The sequence below is a fragment of the Etheostoma cragini genome, chromosome 6, assembly GCF_013103735.1.
Source record: "Etheostoma cragini isolate CJK2018 chromosome 6, CSU_Ecrag_1.0, whole genome shotgun sequence".
Classification (NCBI taxonomy): domain Eukaryota; kingdom Metazoa; phylum Chordata; class Actinopteri; order Perciformes; family Percidae; genus Etheostoma; species Etheostoma cragini.
This window is the reverse complement of record NC_048412.1, coordinates 1,995,124-2,017,948: the sequence shown is the minus strand read 5'-3', so window position 1 is coordinate 2,017,948 and position 22,825 is coordinate 1,995,124. Positions and strand designations below refer to the sequence as shown.

The following is a 22,825-nucleotide window of genomic DNA, read 5'->3' as shown; positions in this document are numbered from 1 at the left end:
TATAGTGTTTATTGAATAGTGAACTATAGAGGGAACAACCTAACAAGATTTCGGACACTACACTGAAAACACATCATCGCGTGCGCGTTGTTTGTGTGACGGAGGCAAGCGCGCCCAGCATCATGAAAAAAAAAACGAAACAAAATTACTTCTACTACGTCCCTGAAACAAACCAAACACTCTTGAGGATGACAACAGGTTGTAGATTATAGACTAGGGGTGGGAATCCCGATATGTCACAATACGATATTATTGCGATTTTAAACATATTGCAATATTCTGTAATATATTGCAATTTATAATCTTATTTCCAACTTCAAATTTTTCTCAATTTAAAATTATATCCCCAAAAGGAAACGTTGTCAGCATCTGTTTCCTCTAAAAAGATACATTTCTCTTTTTGTTCATATCACTTTAATTTTATTGCTGCAAAATGTAAAGCAGACAAACTGACCAGTACCCATATAATATATACATATAATAAAAGATCCATACTTGGCGTTTCTATATCAATACAGTATTGCCACTGAAAATATTGCGATACTATTCTGTATTGATTTTTCCCCCCACCCCTATTATATGTTATAAGTTACATTTCCACAGTTTAGAAATGAAGGCCCGCTCCATTTTTCCTTTTCAGTTTTCGCGGTGACTTCTGTTTATCCTTTTCCTCTGGGAAAACACGGCCTATCTCCACTCAAAGTGTCATTGTGGATTTTAATTTTAATTTTAAAGTGGGCTATAAAGTGAATGAAATTAACCGCGGAGAATGGGAACACCACTAGTGCACTATTTCTGTGATAGGGAAGGGTTTTGAACACAGATAATGCATTCAGTTTTTTCTGGGTTCAGTTTTCCACTCCCATGAATAAATCATGTCCAATAGCCCATAATGACGCATTTGAAAAGGGACTGAATGAATAATAATGCAAAAAAATGCATTCAAGGTCACTTTGCAACAAGTCTGCTGGCGCTTTTGCTTCCTCCATCATGCTTTCATCACGCAGTCATGATTGCTGTGTGCGTGTCCTCTTCGGTAGTAAAGCAGCAGATAAAAACACACACACACACTCCGCCCACACACACACACACAGAGGGATAATCCCTACAGGGCTGATGAGTCAGCAGCCTGCATCATCACACGCTTGTCATCTCTCCGTCTGTCTCTATCCCAGTGTGTTGGACCGTCTGTCTCACTCTCTGCCTGTCTCTGTCTCTCTGTTTTTACCAAAGTGAGGGTCAGACTGCACAGCCACTACCATTTAACTATATATATCTACATAAATAGTACCTCGGATCTACTGTAAATCATGTCCCAATAGGCGTAAAATAACAAATTGACAAGAAGTCATAGCATGTAATTCATGGGGAAATTTTTCAAAAAATGATTTGTTGCCAATTGGTCATTTCCTCAGCACTGCGCTTGTCAATCAAACAATGATTTCACGCAAATACGTCGCTTTTCTGACACCGGTTACTGCACATATGGGGATCTTTTGAGTTTTATGAACCTTAATGGACATTCAATTCAATAAATCACTAATGTTGCTAAAAGTAAACTGAGATAAGTTTATTTGAAAATGGGCCGAAGGTGTTATTATGAGACCGAAGCGGCAGCCCCTCCGCCTCCCCCCTATTTTTAATAAATGTTTTTTTCTTCTTCCTTTAAAATCTTTTTTCTTCCTTTTTTGTTTGTTTTCTTCTTTACATATTTCATTTCACTTGACTTATTTACTGAGATTACTCTTACTATTATTGTCACTTTGTTCCCCTTTTATTGTCCTCTACCCATTCTTTTCTGTATTGGTATCCACTTATTTAGAAACTACTTCTATGGAAAATTATTCTTGTGAAGATCTGGAGTCAAAGGGACAAACTGGGATGGATGGGTGGGTGGGTTGAGGTGTGGGGTACCTTTCATGTTGGTGAATTTCTGCATAACACAGCCATACATTGTTTGTACATATTTGGTCCATTATGAGCTGTAGAAAATGCTACATTGTTTATGGAAAATCAATAAAAATTGTTAGACAAAACAAAATGGGCCGGATAAAGTCTTGGGAAATATTTCCACCTGCAGTAGAACAGAAGCCGAATCCTGTAGAGAGAGGGACAGAAACAGGCAGAGGGTCTCTGTTCTGATTGAGATGCTGAACAACGATTCTGCAGGATCTCCTGACTCACCGTCTCCCTCCACCTTCCTTCAATTATTCATACGTGTGAGTGTGAGTAGAGAGGCGGCCCTTCTCAAGCGCTAGCACACAGATAGTCACGCTGACTAACAATTACCAGCATGCTTGGATCCATATTCCATATCCTGTATGCTGCAACATACAACAAATTGAATCAATCTGTTGTCGCCTTCCTGTCAGACTAATAGACATATTTATAGAAAACATTTCAAGCATTCTTAACCCTCATGCTGTCCTTGGGTCAAATTGACCTGTTTTCAGTTCATTTTTTATTTATTTTTTGTCACAAAAAATGGGCCGTTGAAATAAGACAACATTCAAAATATCAAAAACACCAAAATCGTCAAATAAAAGCACCCAAAACATTGAAAAAGTAATAATAATATTGAAAAAAAGTGACCATGGTTGACAGGTAGACAATTCAAGGGTTCAAGACTATAAAACGAAGCATGTCTAAGGCAATATTAAAAGCAGTTAAGATTCGATTATGACAAACATCCTTTGGCTTTGTGTTGTCCCCTTTCTCCCCCCCCCCCCCCCTTTCCTATCAGTCTCCAGTGATTTTAATATTGATTATTCATATAGCTGGGGTAAAAAAAAAATTATGCCTAGCATCAACTGGCTAAAAAAGTTAGTGACTAGGTGGTGAACATTGTGTAGCTTTTAGCAGCCATGGTTTAGCTAACTCCTTAGATTTCTCAAGGTGGAGACCAAAACAGAGCTAATAGACTGAATGTTTGACTAGGCTGGGAGCATCGCTCTGAATGAATACTTATATGGCTCTGGGTCTGCTGGATGTGTAAATAAGGAAGTATTTTCTTACAAGATTGCAATGTCAATCTTATAAGGTGAATACGTGATGTCAAGTTTGTGTTTGCAGCTTTTTGCCCTCAAGTGGACAACATATCTCTTATTGCTGCTTTAAGGTGAGCAACCACTAATAGCAAAGCTACCAGTCACTTTCACATGTTGTCAATGTCATTAGCATTTGACCTGCTATGTGTTTTTATCTTCTCATTTTATATAATGCTACAGTACGGAGCCCCGGAGGTGACATGATGGGAAAAAATTGAAAAAAGCGAAGAAAAAGAAAAAACAATATGTACTGGAGACAAACACTTTTGCGAGTTTATAAACTAAATTTATAATTTTTTTTCAGTTTAGGGGTCCTCAACGTGAAAATGTTTGAGAACCACTGACCTATCGCACTTTTACAAGATATGTAATATTACAAAATCTATTCAGAGTCAAACATAACATAGCAGCCAAACATGACACACATGAGATCTGAGGTACTGAGGTGCTAGTGTGAAATTTCAGTCCCTCAGTGAAGTCATGTCCTTTATTTACAGCCTGGGGAGTTTTAGCTACACCACAAGCTTATTCGTGACATGAAGATTACAAGAGCCTCTACACATAGTTTAATATCACAGTATTATAGTGTACCCAGACACACAGGCTCACTCTGGCAACATTTGCACACACACATCCTCCCCTGCTCTAATTTACAAGCACAGCACCTGAGCCGTCATTGTGCAGCACAGCGAGCAAAGAGACAGAACCATTGGTCTGACATGTCCACATCCTCTACAGTGTGTCTGTGTGCATGTGGTTGTACAACGAGAAGAAGGAAAAACAAAAGAAAGACACACCTGGGTGTAAGGCACTCTGTAACAGGCGTACATGTAGACATGTAGCGCACATCTACACAAAGCGACACTCGGCGCTACAGAACGCAACCAGATGTGAGTCAGGACTATGTTTGACACATGCAAAACGTATGCAATGTATGCAGCCTCATGTGTTATTCATAAAATTTTCACAAACTGAAATTGTACCATGCTAAAAGCTGAGGGGTAGAACCACCGTCACAAAAACAAGCAGCAATGAATTCATCCTTGAAACTATTTCCTGTGTAACTTCAGCTTGTTATAGATTTTTCTTCCACACCTGAACTATTGAAAACACATCAAAGTGGAATACTCATTCAAAACAATACAAATGGCCAGTGGGGCTCATCTTCTCAAATTTTGATCCCTGGTGTCGGCAGATGCCACTTAGCGTGCTGTTGGATGCGGTTCCTTGTTGCATGAAATGAAATATATTGGTTAAGTTTATTGTAGTCTATATCCACTACGTTCCACTTTGGGGATTTCTCCGTTGCCAATGGAAGTTCTACCAGATATTTCTCATTTGGGCCGGATATCCGTTGCCTTGGTCTTTCTTTGTGTTGGTGTTCTGACCTCCGGTGGATTTCTGAGGACTATGGTTACCTGGTCCTCAGATCTCTGCAGGGTAAATCCAGACAGCTAGCTAGACTATCTGTCCAATCTGAGGACTATGGTTACCTGGTCCTCAGATCTCTGCAGGGTAAATCCAGACAGCTAGCTAGACTATCTGTCCAATCTGAGGTTTCTGTTGCGCAACCAAAACTACTTCTGAACATACACAAGTTCCACCAAAACAAGTTCCTTCACAAGACTATTTGCAGTTGAGCCGTGGCCCCGTATGGCACTAAGCGCCGCCCAAGACGACTGTGATTGGTTTAAAGAAATGCAGAGAAGCCATTTTTTCTCCCATCTTAAAATGACGTGTGGACTAGTCAGACTCTCTACCAGTTTGTGATTGCTTTTGGATTAGGTCTAGTGGAGAGTATCAGACTGCAGCCACATGGACAGTACTTCTTATTGAGACAGGTTTGTCACTGGCTTTGGTCTTATACGGGATTCACTGATCATAATAAAAAACTAAGAAAATGCTAGGTCCTTTAAGTATTTGTTAAGACCTCAAATTTACCCTTATATGTAAAGTGTATGTCATAAACCATAGCAAATTAGCCAGATAGTGAACAGAGGTCAGTGATCTATGATGGATGTGACCAAAGTACTAGATGAAAGTCATGCCGCTAGCATAGCTAAAAAACATTTATGAGCAATACGATTGCACACGGGTCACATTTTGTTTGAGGAATGTGGGAACTGAGAGATTATTTTGAGTCAATCCTAAATTCACAACTCTCACCAGCTAGTTTGTCGCACCAGCAGATAAATAGTCCAAAACAATGGCACTGTTTACTCGGACAGCTGATTAATGCTAGACTGGGTAAGCCCCGCCCACTCTGTCTGTGATTTGATTTCTCCCTGCAGATTGATCTGGAAACCTGAACAATCAATTACAAGTACAATCCGGACCTGAAAAGGATTGTGGATAACAAAGGCGGCCAGGTTTCCCACTGACTCAATCTAGGTAAAAAAAACTAAAATTACAAAACTATAAAAACGTTGTATTAGTCCTGTTCTTAGATCTGGAAGTCTGTTGCTGTTAAAGTGTGGACCTGCATGTGTTCTGTGACTCTTTGCTATGGTGTGTTTTTTTTGCTCTTTATGCTGAACTGGCAGGCCGACCCTGTTCTACTCTCACACTTTGGACCCACATGCTCTATTAACCCATGCAGTGTCAGATAACTGTCACTTAACACCACATCAGGATGCCCTGCAGCATCTGCCAAAACCCCAACACACACCGGACCGGACTCCGATTTTAACATATCAATAACTCTGAGTGATATCAAAGCTGCTGTGTGCGTGTGAAGGCAAGCACGCAGACACACACTCATCTGCGCCAGCCTGCACGACAACCGTGCAACATCCTCCTCATGCTTTTCATGCTAGATGGACTATTACAACAGAGGGTATGCCAAGGTGGTTTCCTAGGAAACAGTTTCTCACATATGCAGTTGCATCAAGCCTGGAGTCAAAATCTTTTGAAATCATTTTTCACATAAAACATTTTCATTTGCAGACGTTTTAGAACAAGCATGGGCTAAAAGAAAGACTGCATTGTCCAATAGCAACATTCCCTGTTATTTCTTCTTCTTTTTGTGTCTGTAGTTCATATATAAAATGTTTTGTTATGTTTTGGCTGCTGTAATGTGTTTTTTATATTCTTTATTTTGAGCAAAGTCGAGTAAGTTGTGTGTGGACACTGGACCAGAAGCTGTTGAATTAATCACTGTTGTATTGGTGTCATGTAATTCCATGATGGATGGGTCACTTAGTGGGATGATAATAAATATCAAAAATGTCAAATCATCACAGGTGCAGACTCACACAGCCGAAACCTGATGAGGATCATCCAGCCAAAGGCAGATCTTGTTAGTCATACCAGCCTTAAAGGTCCCATGGCATGAACAATTTACTAAGGTTTCATGAGGTTTTTTAACATTAATGAGTCTATATAAAAGAGACTTCAGATACAGTATTAGGGACCACTAAGGTCTATATAAAAGAGACTTCAGATACAGTATTAGGGGACCACTAAGGTCTATATAAAAGCATCCAAAGAGCACCATGTCATGGGACATTTAACACAGCTGAGAGAATCAACACTGAATTCATTTCAATATTAAATAATGCTGAGCATGTATGTTATTTTCTACAATATTTTCTATATCTATTCTCATATATATACCCTACAGACTGAGTGGGGGATTGCTGTGTGCAGTGAGCGCTTTGTGAGTGCAGAGTGCAGTACACGCCACGCTGCGCGAATGATGCCTTGTTGAGCTACACATGAACGGACCATGAAGGCCCAGTGTTTATTTATAGCTCCCCTCACCCTCAAGCAACATACAGGGGGAGGGAAATGAATACCCAGAATGCACCGTGTCCCAGCGTAGCATAGCTCCATTGGAATCCAGACTGTGGAGGCTGGAAGTGACATCTGAGGAAAGAGCTGGCATCCTACACAATGCTGCTGCTACTGCTGGCGGACACAGATAGCAGCACTGTCTTCTTATAGACGCTTATAGACACACTATGCTGCTCATGGGTAGAAAATCCCACGTTCACTCAGTTTATCTAAGATGGGAAAAGTGCATTGTGTCCAACGTGAGGAAAATTGGAAGAGTTCATAACATTTAACGTAGATATCAAGGACATTCTTTTGTTTTGTGTGACTAACACATCAATAAATTTAACTGGTATCAAAGTGAGTGAGTACAATTGGAGGCAAACGGGAAAGATTTATAGTAATGGGGTTGTATGAGGCACTCATCCATAGTCAGTGTATTACCTAGAATAGACGCGGTAGACCCCAATAAGACCAATACACACCCCCAGTTTGGAGAAGCAGGCAGGAGTACCAACAAGGAAGATAAGAAATGTGCAAAAATCACATTGTAGCAACATAAAAAAAACATGCACATATCTAGAATATTTGCGCTGCTATACGTTGCCTTCAGGCAGCCCTTTCTCATTTTTTTTTTATTTCATTTATTTGTTTATTTGAAAAGGGGACAATGTACACTGATCAACATTCAAAGCAAATGTAAGCGTACCCGAGTTAGCCGTAGGCTAATTTTCATCGGCAGTCCCCTAGCCAGATGTTAGTAGGCATCCTAAAATAATAAACATCCTAAAGTTATAATACAATGAAGATAATTATACAATAGACAAAAAGTTAAAAATTACAATGTAAAATCACAACAATCGAATAAACAAGATAAGCAAATACAATCTAAAATAGATGATACAGTTATTGTCGGTGGATGGGACCAGCGTCAGTGTTGACAGTGTTGATTTTCAATCATCCATTTCTTAACGTTACTCTTAAATGAGTAATAGGATGGGGACTCTCTAATTAATGGTGGTACCGAGTTCCACTGACGGGGAACTGAAGCTCTATCTCCATCTATGCTCTCCTCAAAGCACCAAACTTTGGTGCCAAAAATGGTAATTTGACTCTGCAGAGTGGAGTTAGGTCATATTCGACTTGTTGATATTAAAGGGGGCGTAGTTCCTTCCCGGCTTCTTCCCAAAATCCACTATGGTCTCTTTAGTCTTGCTGACATTCATGAAACAAAAGTGTAATAAAAAAAGCATCTCCAATGCTGGGATATCTTAAACATTCAATAATTTTACAGCAAAAACTGAAGTTGTTTTGAAAGAGTATTGAGTAAAAGTTGACATACTCCAGTCTGTGATTATCCATCAACATCCATTCCTTTAATTTTAGTCGAAATAATTCCTAATTTCTGCTTTTCTAACTCAAACATTAGGTATAATTTCCCATAAATGAGGTTTATTGAACATAAATTCCAACAATAACTGCAAAACTAAAGATAATATGTTGGTCTTACGTAGTGTTGAGCATTGAAAAAAGCATCGTAAGTTTTGAAAAAAGGGAAAAAATGTAAGAAAAAATTAATTAAAAGCAATAAAAAAGCATCAACAAAAGTGTTGAGCTTCAATTTTAACGAGAAGACAACACAGGGGTTAAATACTCTAATTTTACTTCTCTTCTGCCCAAAGCTCTAACTTCTGATTTCAGTACTAGCGATGCCCTGACAAAAAAATACATAACTAAATAAATGGAAGACACTATTTTTCCTGACAGTCAACAGTCAAACGTATTTTTCTCTGTACTCTCATTTTAGCCTCTCCACCTCCCCTTCCCCTCATGGTAGCTATTCACGTCCATGGGGTTTGTGTATTTCTGTTGGGTGCAGGTTCTGCTCCAAGGTAGGCAACAGACACACATATCCACCCCAAATAATTCAGCCAAGACAATTTCTTTTTATGGATTTTTTGGAAAAATATCTGTTTGTGTTGGAGCTAAAATTGGTCTTAAAAGAAGCCCAGGAAGGGAGGGTGTGTGTAGTTTCCCCTCCATTTAACTCAACCCATTAAAAGGCTAATTGGAGCTGTCACTTTGGGTAATCCAAGCATGATCTGGACTAGCTCTCAAATAGAAATCTGACCGACGTTGACTCAAAGCATATAAGCCAAGCAACAAGCATGTAGGATCTGATAGTGTATTGCAAGACCTTCCTCCACAGCGCCGCGGAGGAGGGTCTGGCTAGTCCACACAGTATGCCGGGATGAGAGAAAAACCTGCTCTGGTTTATTGGCATTTCTATAGACCAATCACAATCGTCTTGGGCGGCTCTAAGCGCCGGACTGTAACACGGTGCCTCTGCAAAAAAGCCTCGGAAGGTTTTGGTGGGACATGTGTGTGTTCAAAAGTAGTTTTAGTCGTGCAACAGAAAACTCAGATTGGACAGGTAGTCTAGCTAGCTGTCTGGATTTACCCTGCAGAGATCTGGGGACCAGGTAACCATAGTCCTCTGATTGGACAGATAGTCTAGCTAGCTGTCTGGATTTACCCTGCAGAGAGCTGAGGACCAGGTAACCATAGTCCTCAGATTGGACAGATAGTCTAGCTAACTGTCTGGATTTACCCTGCAGAGATCTGAGGACCAGGTAACCATAGTCCTGAGATGGGACAGATAGTCTAGCTAGCTGTTCTGAGATCTGAGGAGCAGTTAACCACAGTCCTCAGAAATCCACCAGAGTTTAAAATGCCAACACAAAGGAAGCCCAAAGACATCCGGCAGAATTTCCAGCGGCACCTGAACAATCCTGTAAGTGCGGCGTTGTGTATATAGACTAAATTGGAAAAATAACTCCAGACGACCTACTAAAAATGTTGAGAAAACAAGGCAAAGAAATCCCAAAGCTGCAGAGTCAGGTACCCAGATGAAGAAACGTTGAGCCGAGATATTCCCACGGGTGTCTAGTATTTGCATGAGTGAGTAATCAAATCATCCAGGAGGTCAAAAAAGCACTTTGCTGTCAGCCCGCCCCAAGAGAAAGCCAAAGAAAAGTAAACAGAGGTAACTCTGTGAGACATGGGTACCTCACCACAGAAGCAGTGCAGTGTGGGAAACCCATGGATGAAGGTTGTCAGAAAGCACCTGCTTTATACCTTTATACAGGTCAATGTCAATGTCAATTTTATTTCTATAGCACATCTAAAAACAACGATTGACCAAAGTGTTGAACAGGGTCGATGTCAAATCCATAAGAGTAAAAATGACTTCAACCGAAAAACAACAACACTTTAAAAAATCAGAAAGGGTTAACGAGGGTTAAAAGCTACTGCAAAAAGGTGAGTCTTGAGCAGAGATTTAAGTGTTTGTAGGGTGTGTGGAGCTTTAATATGCATGGAGAGGTAGTTCCATAGGATGGGGGGCACCCCCTGCAAAGGCTCCCCAATGGAACTTTAAACAAGTCATTGCATATACTATAAGTTAGTCCTTCTCAAAGAGGCTACTGCATAACTTTCAAAACTACTCCAAACCATTCTATTGAAATGTTCCCACAGGGTTCCTTGCCTCTGGTCAGTGGGGGAACCCTTTTTTGTGACACTTGACACCCGAGTCTCTCTGCATTATTGATATGCAGCCTGGGTGTAGACATGGCCCAGCACAAAGTACTTTTTAGGTACATTGTATTCTGGGAGTATATTGGAAGCCACAGCGTGTACACTCCCCCCGCAGATACACCTGTACTGTAATATCTATGGGAGAGCTGGGAGGAATGAAGAAAAAAACATGAGAAGCAAATCCATATCAAACATCTACTTAGGTCTGAGAGCGGCTGTGCGGGGGGGTATCCAGTTCCCAGCTCATTAATCGGGACACACTGTCACCCACACACAGCGTTTGACATTAGACAGGCATTCTGGGACTTTTCACGGATACCCGCTGTGAGATCAGCACTACAGTCCATGCCGAGCCCCCTTACCAGCCGCCTCTCACGTTCCTCTGTGGACTGCAACTCACCATTTGGCAAGCACCGCACGGAATCATTATAAAGTAGTGAGGAAGAGGAGTAGCCTGAAGACGCTTTTCAACATCCTCTTCCTTCATACTTACTCATACTAAACTGTGCTACATGCATTGTTATTTTTTTTGCATTAGCCTGACAGATTTGTAATATTTTGTGAATTCTTTCGAATTTAGGGATGACTCAGCGCTACAGAAAACACACATTGCTTCTCAATTCAGACTTAATTAGGTTTTATAACCAACAATCTGGAGGGGCAGGATTTGATGCTACATGCTACAATGTGCACGACAAGACAAATGGTATTAAATAGAGATATGCTCAGAGTCAAACTACAAGATCAGTGTTTTATCCAGCAGCGAGCTGTCGTATAGGCGTTGGAGATGTCTGTTAAAACAGTGGAAACAAGTCTTAACCCACAGGAATGTAGCTGTGAAGCAGCAGGGGAATAACTAGCAGCGCTTTCAGTGAATATATTCACACCGACAATGTAAGGTCAGCAAGTGCTTACATATTTTTTTTGTAACACCTTTGACTGACATATTTCAGGCATGCAAAAAAAAAAAAAGTGAAGACTTTATTTTATCTTTAATATTCAGTTCATGCTAGGAGTGAAGACCGGCTGTCTAAACGCTATTAAAGCTTCATGCCACAGTATTTTTCCAGACGGACGCCGGCTTCAGCTACTGTTGCATTTTTTGTCACTGACAAAAAACGCTCTTCTTCGTGCATATGAATTATCCTAACGCCTTCAAAACTTGAGCCCACTGACTCACAGCTGCACCTATTCCAAAATAAAAGACACTCAACTGCATCCTCATTCAAGTCCCTCTTATTCTGGAAAGCCGCCAGCGGCGTGTGGCACACACGTGCAACTCTGTGTATGTGAAGTCGGACATGCACACACACACACACCAACACACAGGCACACACATGCAGCCAGTGAGCTATCAAGAGCCTTCTGTAAGACCCACTCAGACCATGTGGGGTGTCAGGCAATCCGAGCTGCTGGCTGAGCTCCAATCTTATCAGAGTTTAGAGGACTTCCACTCTGCATCTGCCACCCTCTTAACATAAATGGCAAATGTGTGTGTTCTAGAGACACATAGCTATTGTGCTTTCACTCAAATTACTTTTTTTTCCCTCTACAAGTCAGCTGTTGGCGGCCTGACAGCACAAACCATTTGGTCACAGTCCACTGACTTGAACCGTAAGGAAACCGTCTCTAAGTGAAATATTAAACACAAGCCTTGAGACGTTCAACACACGTTAAAAACAACGTGTTTACACCTGCTCCAGGTTGTTCTTACATCTATTTACAGTGCGTTAAAAGCTCGTTGGTTTTCTGTCTTTCTCTGTCTGGGGCTTTGGGGTCTCAGCAGGATGAGCTTACTGCCCTGCTGCTCCCTGCATGTCACTACCTAAGCTGAGAAACAGACCAACACTCATTTGATTGTCAGTGGGACAATCCATATAAGAGATTATTTTTAGACAATGGACACGTATCTGTCGAGACCTGCCTGGATTTAGGAATTAATACTGTGGAACAAAATAATCCTCTTCGTTGTTGTAGTGTGGATGCATTATATACTACATTATTTTATGGATGTCTAGAGGAACCAGGGGAGCTCCTTGGGGAGTACCAAAAAAAAGAAGATAAGATATATATCTTTCAGTCATCTTAATTGATCTGCTACTGTCACATGTTTCGATTATTGCCAGAAACTCAGAATACATGGAATAAAACAAGAACTGAATAAGTATGAGGGCAATTGATAACGTCTTTCTAACATCTTAGTATAATTACAAATATGTAAATAACAGTAATAGAAGTCAGAATGTGACTGGTTGACTAATGTTTATGTGCAAACAGCAGAGATATATTCACGGAAGATGACATAAGTGCAATGGGAAGATCTTTGAAGTGGATTAAGAGGCTAATTATGAAGATGACTAAGGAAAAATGATGATTTCTAAATGCAGGTTTTCTCATTATGGATATTTTGTAACAGGAAATGTCAGGAAAAAGAAACTATTTATGGTTAGCACGATGGCTATAATGAATACCTTGGTTCACGTGTCAAACTCAAGGCCCGAGGACCAAATCTGGCCACTCGGATATTAATTTAGGTCCACAGTAAATGTTGATTTTGTCACTTTAAAAAAATGTTTTGTCGCATTTATCTGCATTTTCCTTTTGCAACTTTTTCAGGTTTTTTTGGTGCTTTTACGACTCTTTTTGGGGCTTTTTCTGACATTTTCTTTCCAATGTTTGCCACTTTTGCTGCCTTTTTCAGTTTTGATCAATACAGAACTTTCTTTCTGACTTCTTTAGGACTCTATGTCGACCAATCACAGACATTATAAGATAGACAATAATACACTCAAAGATATTTGACTTTTCACTCAAATAAAAGCATGTCTATCCACTTTACTGTACATCTGGCCCTGGATGTGAGTCTCATTTTCGAGTATGTCCCTTAGTGACGTTAGGTTTGACACCCCTGACATAGTTAATACGGGTCTATGTTGTTAAATGGGGAATGGTGGATGTGACTCTCCTCTATGTGTAACAGGATAGTCCAGGCCTGGGGAAGAAGACCTGGCCTTCATGACCATGGGTGAGGGTAGGAACTAAAAACTCACCCGTAGATGGAGAGGTTTTCCTTCTGGCTCAGGTCTCTCTTTTTTTTTTTTTTTTTTTTTTTTTACAATGGTGCAATAAATTGAATGTAAAACCGCACCTGCGACCAATCTCCTGCTTCAATGTCCCCTCACTCGCAAACTATCCCCAAGGTATTTGAACTCCTTCACTTGGGGTAAAGACTCAGATGGTAATCGTGTAAAATTCATAGCTTTTACGGCAATTACGGACGCAGAGTGTCTTTTAGCTCATGACTCCAACATTTCCTCAGTAACATGAGGTTTGTGTTTATTCATTTGACTGTTACACATTCTCAGAGTGCTTCCTCTGCACCACGACAAAGTGCTGACACGCTTTGGCAGGTGGGCGAGCCTTCCACTTTGTTGTGCGATGATTTAACACCCTTCACCATTCACTTTTATTTTTTTCGTCTGGACAGGAGGAATTGATTCCTCCCGCTGGGTTTTGAGTTTGCCAACTTGAACACTGCTGCCATAGACTGAAGAAATGATGAAGTTATGGCACTAGGATGGATCTTATCATGTAGGGCAATGTTTCCCGAACTTAGGGTCGGGACCCAAAATGGGTCGCAGACCCGTTTTATTGGGACTCTAGCATACCTGACAAAAATATCCAGAAATAGACTAAATGCTCAGCATGAGCTCAGAAGGGCACTTTAAAAAACCAAACCTGGACTAGATCAGCTGGTTGATATCTTCAACCAGCCACATACATCTCATATAATTCAAGTCCGCATTATTTAAACAAATGTTGGTGTCCGTACTGAGGGACACTGGGAGGGGACAGACACACAGGAAGGACAATAGAGACCTTTTCTGTTTTTGGTTACTTTTATAATGGAATAAATATACTTCATATACATTTAAATTCATGTTTTTTTCCGTCTTTTGTCCACAGTTTAAAAATGTACATGTTACAATGATTCATGGTGTATTTTTGTAAATTTGGGTCCCGGGGAGAGACCAAATTTCTCTTTTGGGTCTTGAGCTGAAAAAGTTTGGGAACCACTGATGTAGGGAAACAATGCATGTCTGGTGTAACAGAGTCACCTGGACAGTAAACTATATATATATATACATATATATATATATATATATTAGTATGCAAATCTGTCATATATATTATTACTTGACTGGAAAGACCTCCTAACTCACTATGTGTGCACTGTGTGTCTATAAGGTTCACATTTCAGAGTTTCTCCATCTTCATTTCTTCTATGGTTGCCACCATAAATTCATTTTGCCCCCTTTTATCACTAGTCTCCTACATATTTTCCAAATCCATTCTCACTTTTTTATGTTCTAACTATGCCGACTAAATGCTGTTAGCTTAAAGTATTGATAAACTAAGCTAACGCTCCTGTTTTTTTAAGGTCGAGCGCTACTCATTAGCCAATTTGGGCCGGATTTTCACACATTGATTGCCAAAAGTTCCTTGGTATAATCCTAAAAGATATAAATCAACATCAAATAAAGTGATAATAAGGGTGATTGGGTCTCACTGAGTGTGTGGGGTCAATCTAAAGCCTGGGAAATAATTTAAATGTCCAGATGCATCTATGCATACACCAAAAAGCTATTCAGAACTGTAAATCCCAGATCCAGAAGCATTTGGTGAGATGCTGCATTCATGTGCCACTTTCTATGTGTCCACTGTCATATAATTTGTGGGTTTGTGCATCATTCTCTTCTCATCTGAATCAAGTTCATACATGGATGTTCACTGGGGATAATAACTGCAATATGACATAGCATCTATCAGCAGATAAATGCTCTCAAAACACACTGCATGGCTATGCTTCATGTTTGCATTGAGCCTTTTATAAATGCTTTATAGTCCTCCACATTTCTTTTCAGTGTTTGAAACCTACATCCATCTTTTCCCTCCTTTGTTTGTACTAAATAATATGCCGACAAATCAACAAATTGCACTAGGAAAAAAACTGAAGTGATATATGCTGCAGTGCCACACACCTTTTTGTGCTGTATTAGGGGACAAGAGCCTGAGCAAAGGCGTGTGGGTTCAGCAGTATCAAATATTATGTAATTATCAGCTCTGGAGTAGCATGGATCAACAGATGTACATTTTATCATGATGTTATAGTCTGGCTATCAGCAGACCAAGCCGAGCTCAATAGATTTGAGGTTGAGCGTTGGTCTGGGGGGGGCTGCTCTGTATTTTCTCTGCAAAAGAGGCCCGACCAACGGGCATAGTTCAAATGACTCTATACGCGATTGGATAGTCTTTGAACCAATCAGAACGACGATCCGGGGGACGTAGAAGCGACAGCGGCATCGACGGGTTTCTTCGGTGGCCGCCGCTATGTTGAATGTAAACAAGAAGCTGATTTGTCTCTTCTCCATCGTCATTGTGTTAAACCGGCCAATAGCGTGCCAGGTAGATAAGCCAGTTTGTGATTGGTTCCCGCAAAATTTTGAACTGAAGCAGGAAAATTAAGCGTGCAAGTTTCTAGACCGATCTGCACCGAGAAATCAAATCGCGGTCAGAGTGGGCGGGGCTTACCCGGTCCAATGATGTCATGCCTCTCGGTTGTGCCGTTCTCTAAAACCCGTTGCTACGGTAAACAACAAGCTATCAAGTTACACACTGAAAAGCTTAACCCTCGTGTTGTCCTCAGGTCAAATTTGACCCGTGAAAAAAAAAAAATATGAACCTTTGTCAGAAAAATTGGTTTCCTTCAACCAAATTTTCAGATAAATAACAAGTCAAATAACTGATCAGCCCACTGCTTTCTTTAAATGTGGATGTCAATTTTAAAGCCCTATTTTATTTTATGAAAGAACGTTCGGAACATCGGGAAAAATGACAAGAACATGGGTGGTGGGGGGGGGGCGGCCTGCCTTGGTTCTTTCAGTGAATTAATGTAACAATTCACAAAGAATACGTTTACAGCATTTACTCTCCAGCACTGACGTTTTGGGACCGATTGTGTGTGTGTGTGTGTGTTTGTGTGTGTGTGTGTGTGTTACATTTAACCATGTCTCCAGCCAGTTTAAATACATCTCGTTACTGTATTGTGTCAACAGTAAACTTTAGTTAATATTTTAAGTGGCGTTTTCTTTTTGCCGGTGCGAATGTTCGACCAAAACAACTTCCTTCCGGAGACTATTTAGCGGAGCGACGGTCGCTGAGGAACTAAGTCGATTGTGATTTGTATAAAGAAATGCAAACGACCCAGAGCGGGTTTTTCTTTCTCCTATCCTAGAACACATCTGTGGTGAAGCCAGGCGTTACTCCACAGCTCTGTGGAGATGGGGCCGGCAATGTGAGACTAGCACTGGATGGACAACATGGTGGAGGCAGACCCTAGTCAGCAGGGCTTGAGTTTCTGGTCTAAGGCTTTGTGGCGTCCTTCTGGTTCTATCCTGGTGCTCATCTGGCGACACAATGTGGGAAGAAGCCCTGCTGTAATTAGGTAATACAACACAGTTCAATTAGGGTCTAAATTAAAGTAGTACATTGCCTCAAGCAGAGTGTGTGTGTGTGTGTGTGTGTGTGTCCATGTACTGTGGCCGATGCCCTGCCAGCACATGTAACACACACTGGAGGAATGGATGGGGGGAGGCCACCATCATCGTGCTTGGCCTAGTTGTACATGAAGAGGATGGATGGAGGGTCAAAAGGACACATAAATAGATGGACAGATGGACAGATAGATAGATAGATAGATAGATAGATAGATAGATAGATAGATAGATAGATAGATAGATAGATAGATAGATAGATAGATGACTCACATTCCAGGTGCTTTTTCTTGGGAGCTGTCTGTTCATGCGTGGTGGCCTTACACACCGCCCGGGCCACCTCGGATCCCGTCAGGCTGTACTGCGCCGCGGCGATGCGATCCGTCAGCGTCTGACCCGACATCTTCTCTCCGTGGAGTCCAACCTCTAATATCAAGCGTCCACAATGGTCCTACCCCCCCCCCCTCCCCCCCACACACTCACAAACCGAAACGAACGACCCGCGTCAGTAATCCCAGCTGCCCTCGAAAGCACCACAAAAACACAGCACCGGCAAAGATGATGGACACTTTCTTTAGAAATGATCTTTGTTGCGTAACAATGCTGGAATCGGCTGATCCCCAGTCAGTTGTGTTGGCTCGGCATGCGTTTCCGGAACAATCATGAACTGACTTGCCTTCCTGGAGACCAGTATCATTGACCATTGAAGTCCAGAGGCTGAAATATCCAAGTGTAAAATCCTACTCCAGGTTTTTGGGGCTTTTCCTTTTTTGTCGATCGGTTTCTTACGGTTATGTCGGTCAGCCCTCCCTAAACAACACGCTCCCCTCGGGATGATGCTCGTCGCCGCCTCCCCCCTCCCTGTCTTCCTTCCTCCAGCCTCCTGGATAATCCTCACCACCACCAGTCCTTGTGTTTCAGCGGGGCGTGCAGAGCAACATCAGGTCCTGGATGGCATCATCATCATCATCATCATCGTCGTCGTCCTCCCCCCACCATCTACAGCGGTTCTTCCTCGTCCTTCTCCCCGGTCTGCTGCGGCCAACCGTCAGCCTGCAAATCCCGGCGATGCGCACTTCAACCCGGGTCGTAGGATGGCGTTGTCCCTGGTGGATTTAAAATGTTCTTTATTCATTTATTTAGATTTCTCAACCCCCGCCCCGCCCCCTTCTCTGAGTCAGGTGACGCAGTATAACCAACCCTGCTCGTGCCTCTCTCATCGCGAGAGCTCCATATGGAGGTTGTGGATGGGTAAGGATATGAAGGGTTAATGAAGCTACTCTACAGCCAAGCTTGGTTCCTGTCATGCTGCTACCACACGACTGTACCGTATGAAGGTCATATGAGACATGCCTTTAGTGTGGGGGACCTGGGTTCGATTCCCACTGCCATACATCAACCAATGTGTCCCCGAGCAAGACACTTAACCCCTAGTGGCTCCAGAAGCATGCAACCTCTGATATATATATATTGATATTAAGTGGCTTTACAGCTAAATGGCATGGAATGGATGTGAAGCCGCACCCAGGCAGCCATGTTGCTGTCCATGGTGCTGATGTGCTCTGCTTTGGAGAGGACATATTAATAATAATAATAATGTATACTGTATACCACTAAATTACAATTCTATTATATAATTTCCCCTGGTTTGCTAGTAGTACTCACATTTGCTTATGTAAAAGAGTAAAAACTACGTTGCATTCAAAATCCTACTTAATCCTAATAGAAGTGTTATCAGCTGAATGTCCCTTAGTAGCAAACAGTTTTGAAGCTAAATGGCCCCTGTGAGTGGTATATTATACTTACTCCAAAATGTTAATAAAGTGGAATCAACACCTCTCTTTTTTAAAAGGAAAAAAAAAAATTCTAACCTTAACGAAGGTACAATGTAATGTTGTACTGAAAAGTCCCAATGTCTGCTGTGGAAGAAGGCCTATTTGACTGATATTCTTTTATGTACATATGTCACACACACACACACACACACACACACATACACAAAATACCTGTAATCCCCAGGGAAATGTTAGATGGCATGACGACAGCAACAGAGTGCGTGTAACCCTCCCATTAGAAACTTTTATTAAGTCACATCGATATGGAATGGCAAGGCATCTTAACTTTTTCCAAAAGCACTCACATAAAATGTTAAAAGTCAGCTTTTTATATACAAATAATTAAAATGAAATACAATAGGCTTTTAAAAGTAAAATAATCAGTATAAATACAAAAAAAAAGTACAAACTCCCCCCCCCCCCCGGGTTTTTATTTCCTTGTTCTCTAATGTACATGTTGATGTCTTTCACTAGTGTTGATCAGTAGTTATGTGTTAATTCCCCCTCCCTCCCTTTGCTGTGTTCTCACGTCTTGATAAGGCCTTCGAGAAAGTCTTTTTCCACCATCTCCTCGATGTTCTGTCGCGCTCGACTCCAGAACACCTTCTGGCTCTCCAGCTTGTGGCCCTCCTTGTGGCCGGGGAGGCAGGCGCCCGCCGGGTTGTGGTTGTAGGCGGGGCTTGTGCGGCTGCTGGCCTTGCTGTTGAAGACCTGGCTGAGCAGGTTGAAGAAAGGCAGCAGCTGCTCCATGCTGCGGATCACGTAGAGGGTCAGCATCAGGTGACCCGGCTCCCAGGACAGGGTTCGGATGGAGCAGTCCTCCTCTGGGTTTTTCTATGGGAGGGTGTAAGGGATGACATATTACTCAAGCAGAGAAATCCATGTGCCATCCTGCAAGCAGCGGGGACAATGAAATGAGCTATGACTTGTAAATACCTTGGCTCGTTTCCTCAGCAGTTTGGCCAGTCGGACCACGTAGGGTTTAAACTCTCTCTGGTGAGTGCCTTGGCGTCTCACTTCCAATCCTGAGTCGTCTGAAGCCTCTGGGATGAAAGCCCAGCGGTACCTGTAATGATGCGGAACTCACTCAGAAAAAATACACTTTTCATCTATTTAACAAGTCACCAGAGCTTTAAAAGTGGCGATATCTGAATAGCTCATTCACACATTCATTCATTTTCTATCCACATGCTGATATTGGGCAGTTCTTCTACTTGTCCACATAAATGGTCCCTGCTTATTGGTCCATTCCCAACAGTGACAGTCACACAGTTTTAACCAATTATCCCTGTGACCAATCCCCTGACCCGCTGGTTCCCAAACCTTTTCTGCTGGGCCCCCCTTTTGTAGATCCGAATATTTCCGGCTCCTTAGATTGAATTGTGGTCACCAACAGTATGTGAATTAATCGCAATTTATGCAAATGGAAATATATGAACTAGTGCAATACCCAAATTGCAAAGGGGCGCAAAATGTGTTAAAGGCAAAATATGTGTCGAACCATTCTGAATGAAGTATGCTGCAGAGATGTCCTGGTCTACAAACCCTATGTTTGGTACTGATGCTCGCAAAAAAATCACACTATAATCATTGAGAAAATGAGAATAATACAAAGATGACCATTCCCTCCAATATCAATGCAATCTCACAATTGCAATATCCATCTAAATAATTGCAATAAGATATTTTTTTCATATCATGCAGCCCTAAATATGTGGTTACATATTTTCTTGCCTTTGTTTAGGGAGTTGTGGTGTTTGGTTTAGCTTTCCTGTCTGCTTTACATTTACCTGACATTGAGTCTAATTTAGTGTTGCCCCCCCCCCGTTTGGGAACCACCGCCCTAACCCAACCCAATCACAAAGCCTTTTTTGACCCAGGCTTGACTGTACTGACATCTGGAACTGAGGCAGGCTCTCAGGAGGCAAGGCCAAAGCCAGGTCCAGGAGCTTGCAGGCGGACAGATAGAGGTTGAGCCAGCGTTGGCTGTTGTAGGAGGTGGAGAAGCCATTGCCACCAGAATAGGTGGTCTCCAACCCAGCCACTGACGGCCCGGAGGTCCTAGAGATGGACAGGAGAGGACAAATCATCAAGGGAACACGGGAAGAAATCCTTTATGATGTACATACGCTGCTACAATCCAGTTTGTATTATCAACGGATAATGTACCTGGATATGTCTTCATCTGCTGTTAGCTCCTGCTCCATCAGAAGAAACACCTGAACCTGCAGGGAAACAGATGTAGAATGGGTGAATGAGTGTGTGAGTGAGTTTCTGTGGGAGTTGCTCAATATGTGTAGAGGACTAAAGGAGAGAAACACATGAAGATACAGTGAGTGAGTGAGCGAAAGAGAAAGACAGAGCCTGCGGTCAGCGATGTCCCCGGTAGTTCTCACCAGTTCAGTGATCATGGTGGGCCACAGGGACGTGAGATGTTGAGGTGACATGCGCAGCAGCAGCACTCTGAAGAACAGGAACACCTGAGCGTGAAGGATGGGCACCTGAGGCAGACGCAGGCTCTCCACTAGACGCTCTGAACGATCACGAACACACACACACACACACACACAGGTTAATGTTAAACCCAGACGTACTGTAGATTTCTAAGCGGTTAGCCATTTTAGAGGGCTACCATTAATTGGAGGCTCACACTATGTATTAGGGCCATGTAAGTAAAAAATATATATACATATACAATTACAGAGCCGGTATTATTTTGAGAGCAACTTTCTGAGATTAAAGTCGTACTTGTTGAAAAAGTCCCACACACTGTCCATTACGTATGCAAATACTTTATTTCACCAAAAAATACTTTACTTCAAGTATTTGTATCCGTAATAGACAGTGTGTGGGATTTCTTCAAACAAGTGTGATTGGTAACCTTTACCTTTTCGGACGCACCTGCCTCAAAAAAGAAGTGTGCAAAAGCGCCTTTGAATTGAGATTAAAGTCGTACATTTGCGAAGAAAGAAGCAGCAGCTATGGTGTTATAAGGTTGATTTAATCTTGCAAAGTGAAGCCACAGGGTTCCTTGACAACAACAAAAACAAAACCTTGAGTTTTTTTTCCTCGTAAATGTACAACTATAATCTCGGATATTCATTCTTGAAATATTACCCCTCCATGAATTATGTTTTACCAACAATGGTCCTAATACGCCATCATAATGGGAGTTTGCTCCAATCCCTGAATTTCTACAACAAAGTTGGTGAGCCCAGCATGTCCAATAATCTCACATAGGCCACATTTACGGGAAATATGCCAAATCTACCAATATTTTAAGATAAATTTGTATTATGTTTATTGAGGGGAATAATCTCTCAAAGTAAGGGGGTTTCCAGGTTCTGCATACAGTATCTGTGTACAACACAAGTACATACTGTACATAGTATATGTGTGTTTTGTTTACCCTGTATGTCTGGCAGGTACTTCTGGTACTGGTCCACTTCACTGCTGTAGATGGTGAACGCCAGGCGTTTGAGCAGCATGGCTCTCTGCTCCAGCTCAGCGTCTCTGTTGGTGAACAGACTCAGAGAGCTGCTCTGGGCTACAGCCACCCGGGCTAAAGGGCAACACACACACACACACACACACACACACACACACACACACGCACACCCAATGTCAATATTAGTACATCTGCTGGTCTTTAACATGTTAAAATGCTATAACTAAAGGGGCTTTTGGGGAGGTTTCCTTCAAGGGTCTGAGGATACTGGGTGGTGTATGCTGTACAGTTACATTGTAAAGCCCTGTCAGGAAAATATGTGATTTGTGATATTGGGCTTTGTAAATAAAATCGACTTGTTTAGCTATATCACATCAGCAGATTGGGCTACGGACTTAATAGGCGTAGAAATGTTAAGTGTGTGTATTTCAACTTAGACATTTTGAAAGGATGCACGTTTAATTCTGCCTGCGATGAGACATGAAAAGGGCAAAACCTTCATTGCACTGCAAATGTCAGAAAGCAACAGATGATGTGCTGAATGGTCTGTGACTAAAACACACAGTGGTA

At 41.8% G+C, this 22,825-nt stretch overlaps 2 protein-coding genes across 6 annotated transcripts in view; both read right to left on the bottom strand.

Annotated features, from left to right (window-relative positions):
* LOC117946688 (clathrin coat assembly protein AP180-like) overlaps window positions 1-18,101 on the bottom strand; it is a 34,597-nt gene extending 16,496 nt beyond the window's left edge. Inside the window, exon 1 of the mRNA XM_034874977.1 lies at window positions 17,246-18,101. Within this exon, the coding sequence (XP_034730868.1) occupies window positions 17,246-17,375 (130 nt within the window). The 5' untranslated portion in view covers window positions 17,376-18,101. The remainder of the gene's footprint in view (window positions 1-17,245) is intronic.
* A 1,152-nt stretch (window positions 18,102-19,253) lies between these two features.
* The window catches only part of dop1a (DOP1 leucine zipper like protein A), a 34,067-nt gene continuing 30,495 nt past the window's right edge, over window positions 19,254-22,825 (bottom strand). For 3 of the 5 annotated variants that reach the window (XM_034874969.1, XM_034874970.1, XM_034874971.1), the window contains 6 exons: window positions 22,217-22,369; window positions 21,204-21,340; window positions 20,977-21,032; window positions 20,704-20,868; window positions 19,744-19,873; window positions 19,333-19,641 (listed from right to left, as the gene is read on the bottom strand). In XM_034874969.1, coding sequence (XP_034730860.1) covers window positions 19,333-19,641; window positions 19,744-19,873; window positions 20,704-20,868; window positions 20,977-21,032; window positions 21,204-21,340; window positions 22,217-22,369 — 950 coding nt within the window. Of the gene's footprint in view, window positions 19,642-19,743; window positions 19,874-20,703; window positions 20,869-20,976; window positions 21,033-21,203; window positions 21,341-22,216; window positions 22,370-22,825 lie in introns of those variants that run through there. The other 2 variants (XM_034874972.1, XR_004657079.1) reach the window with 2 other exon arrangements.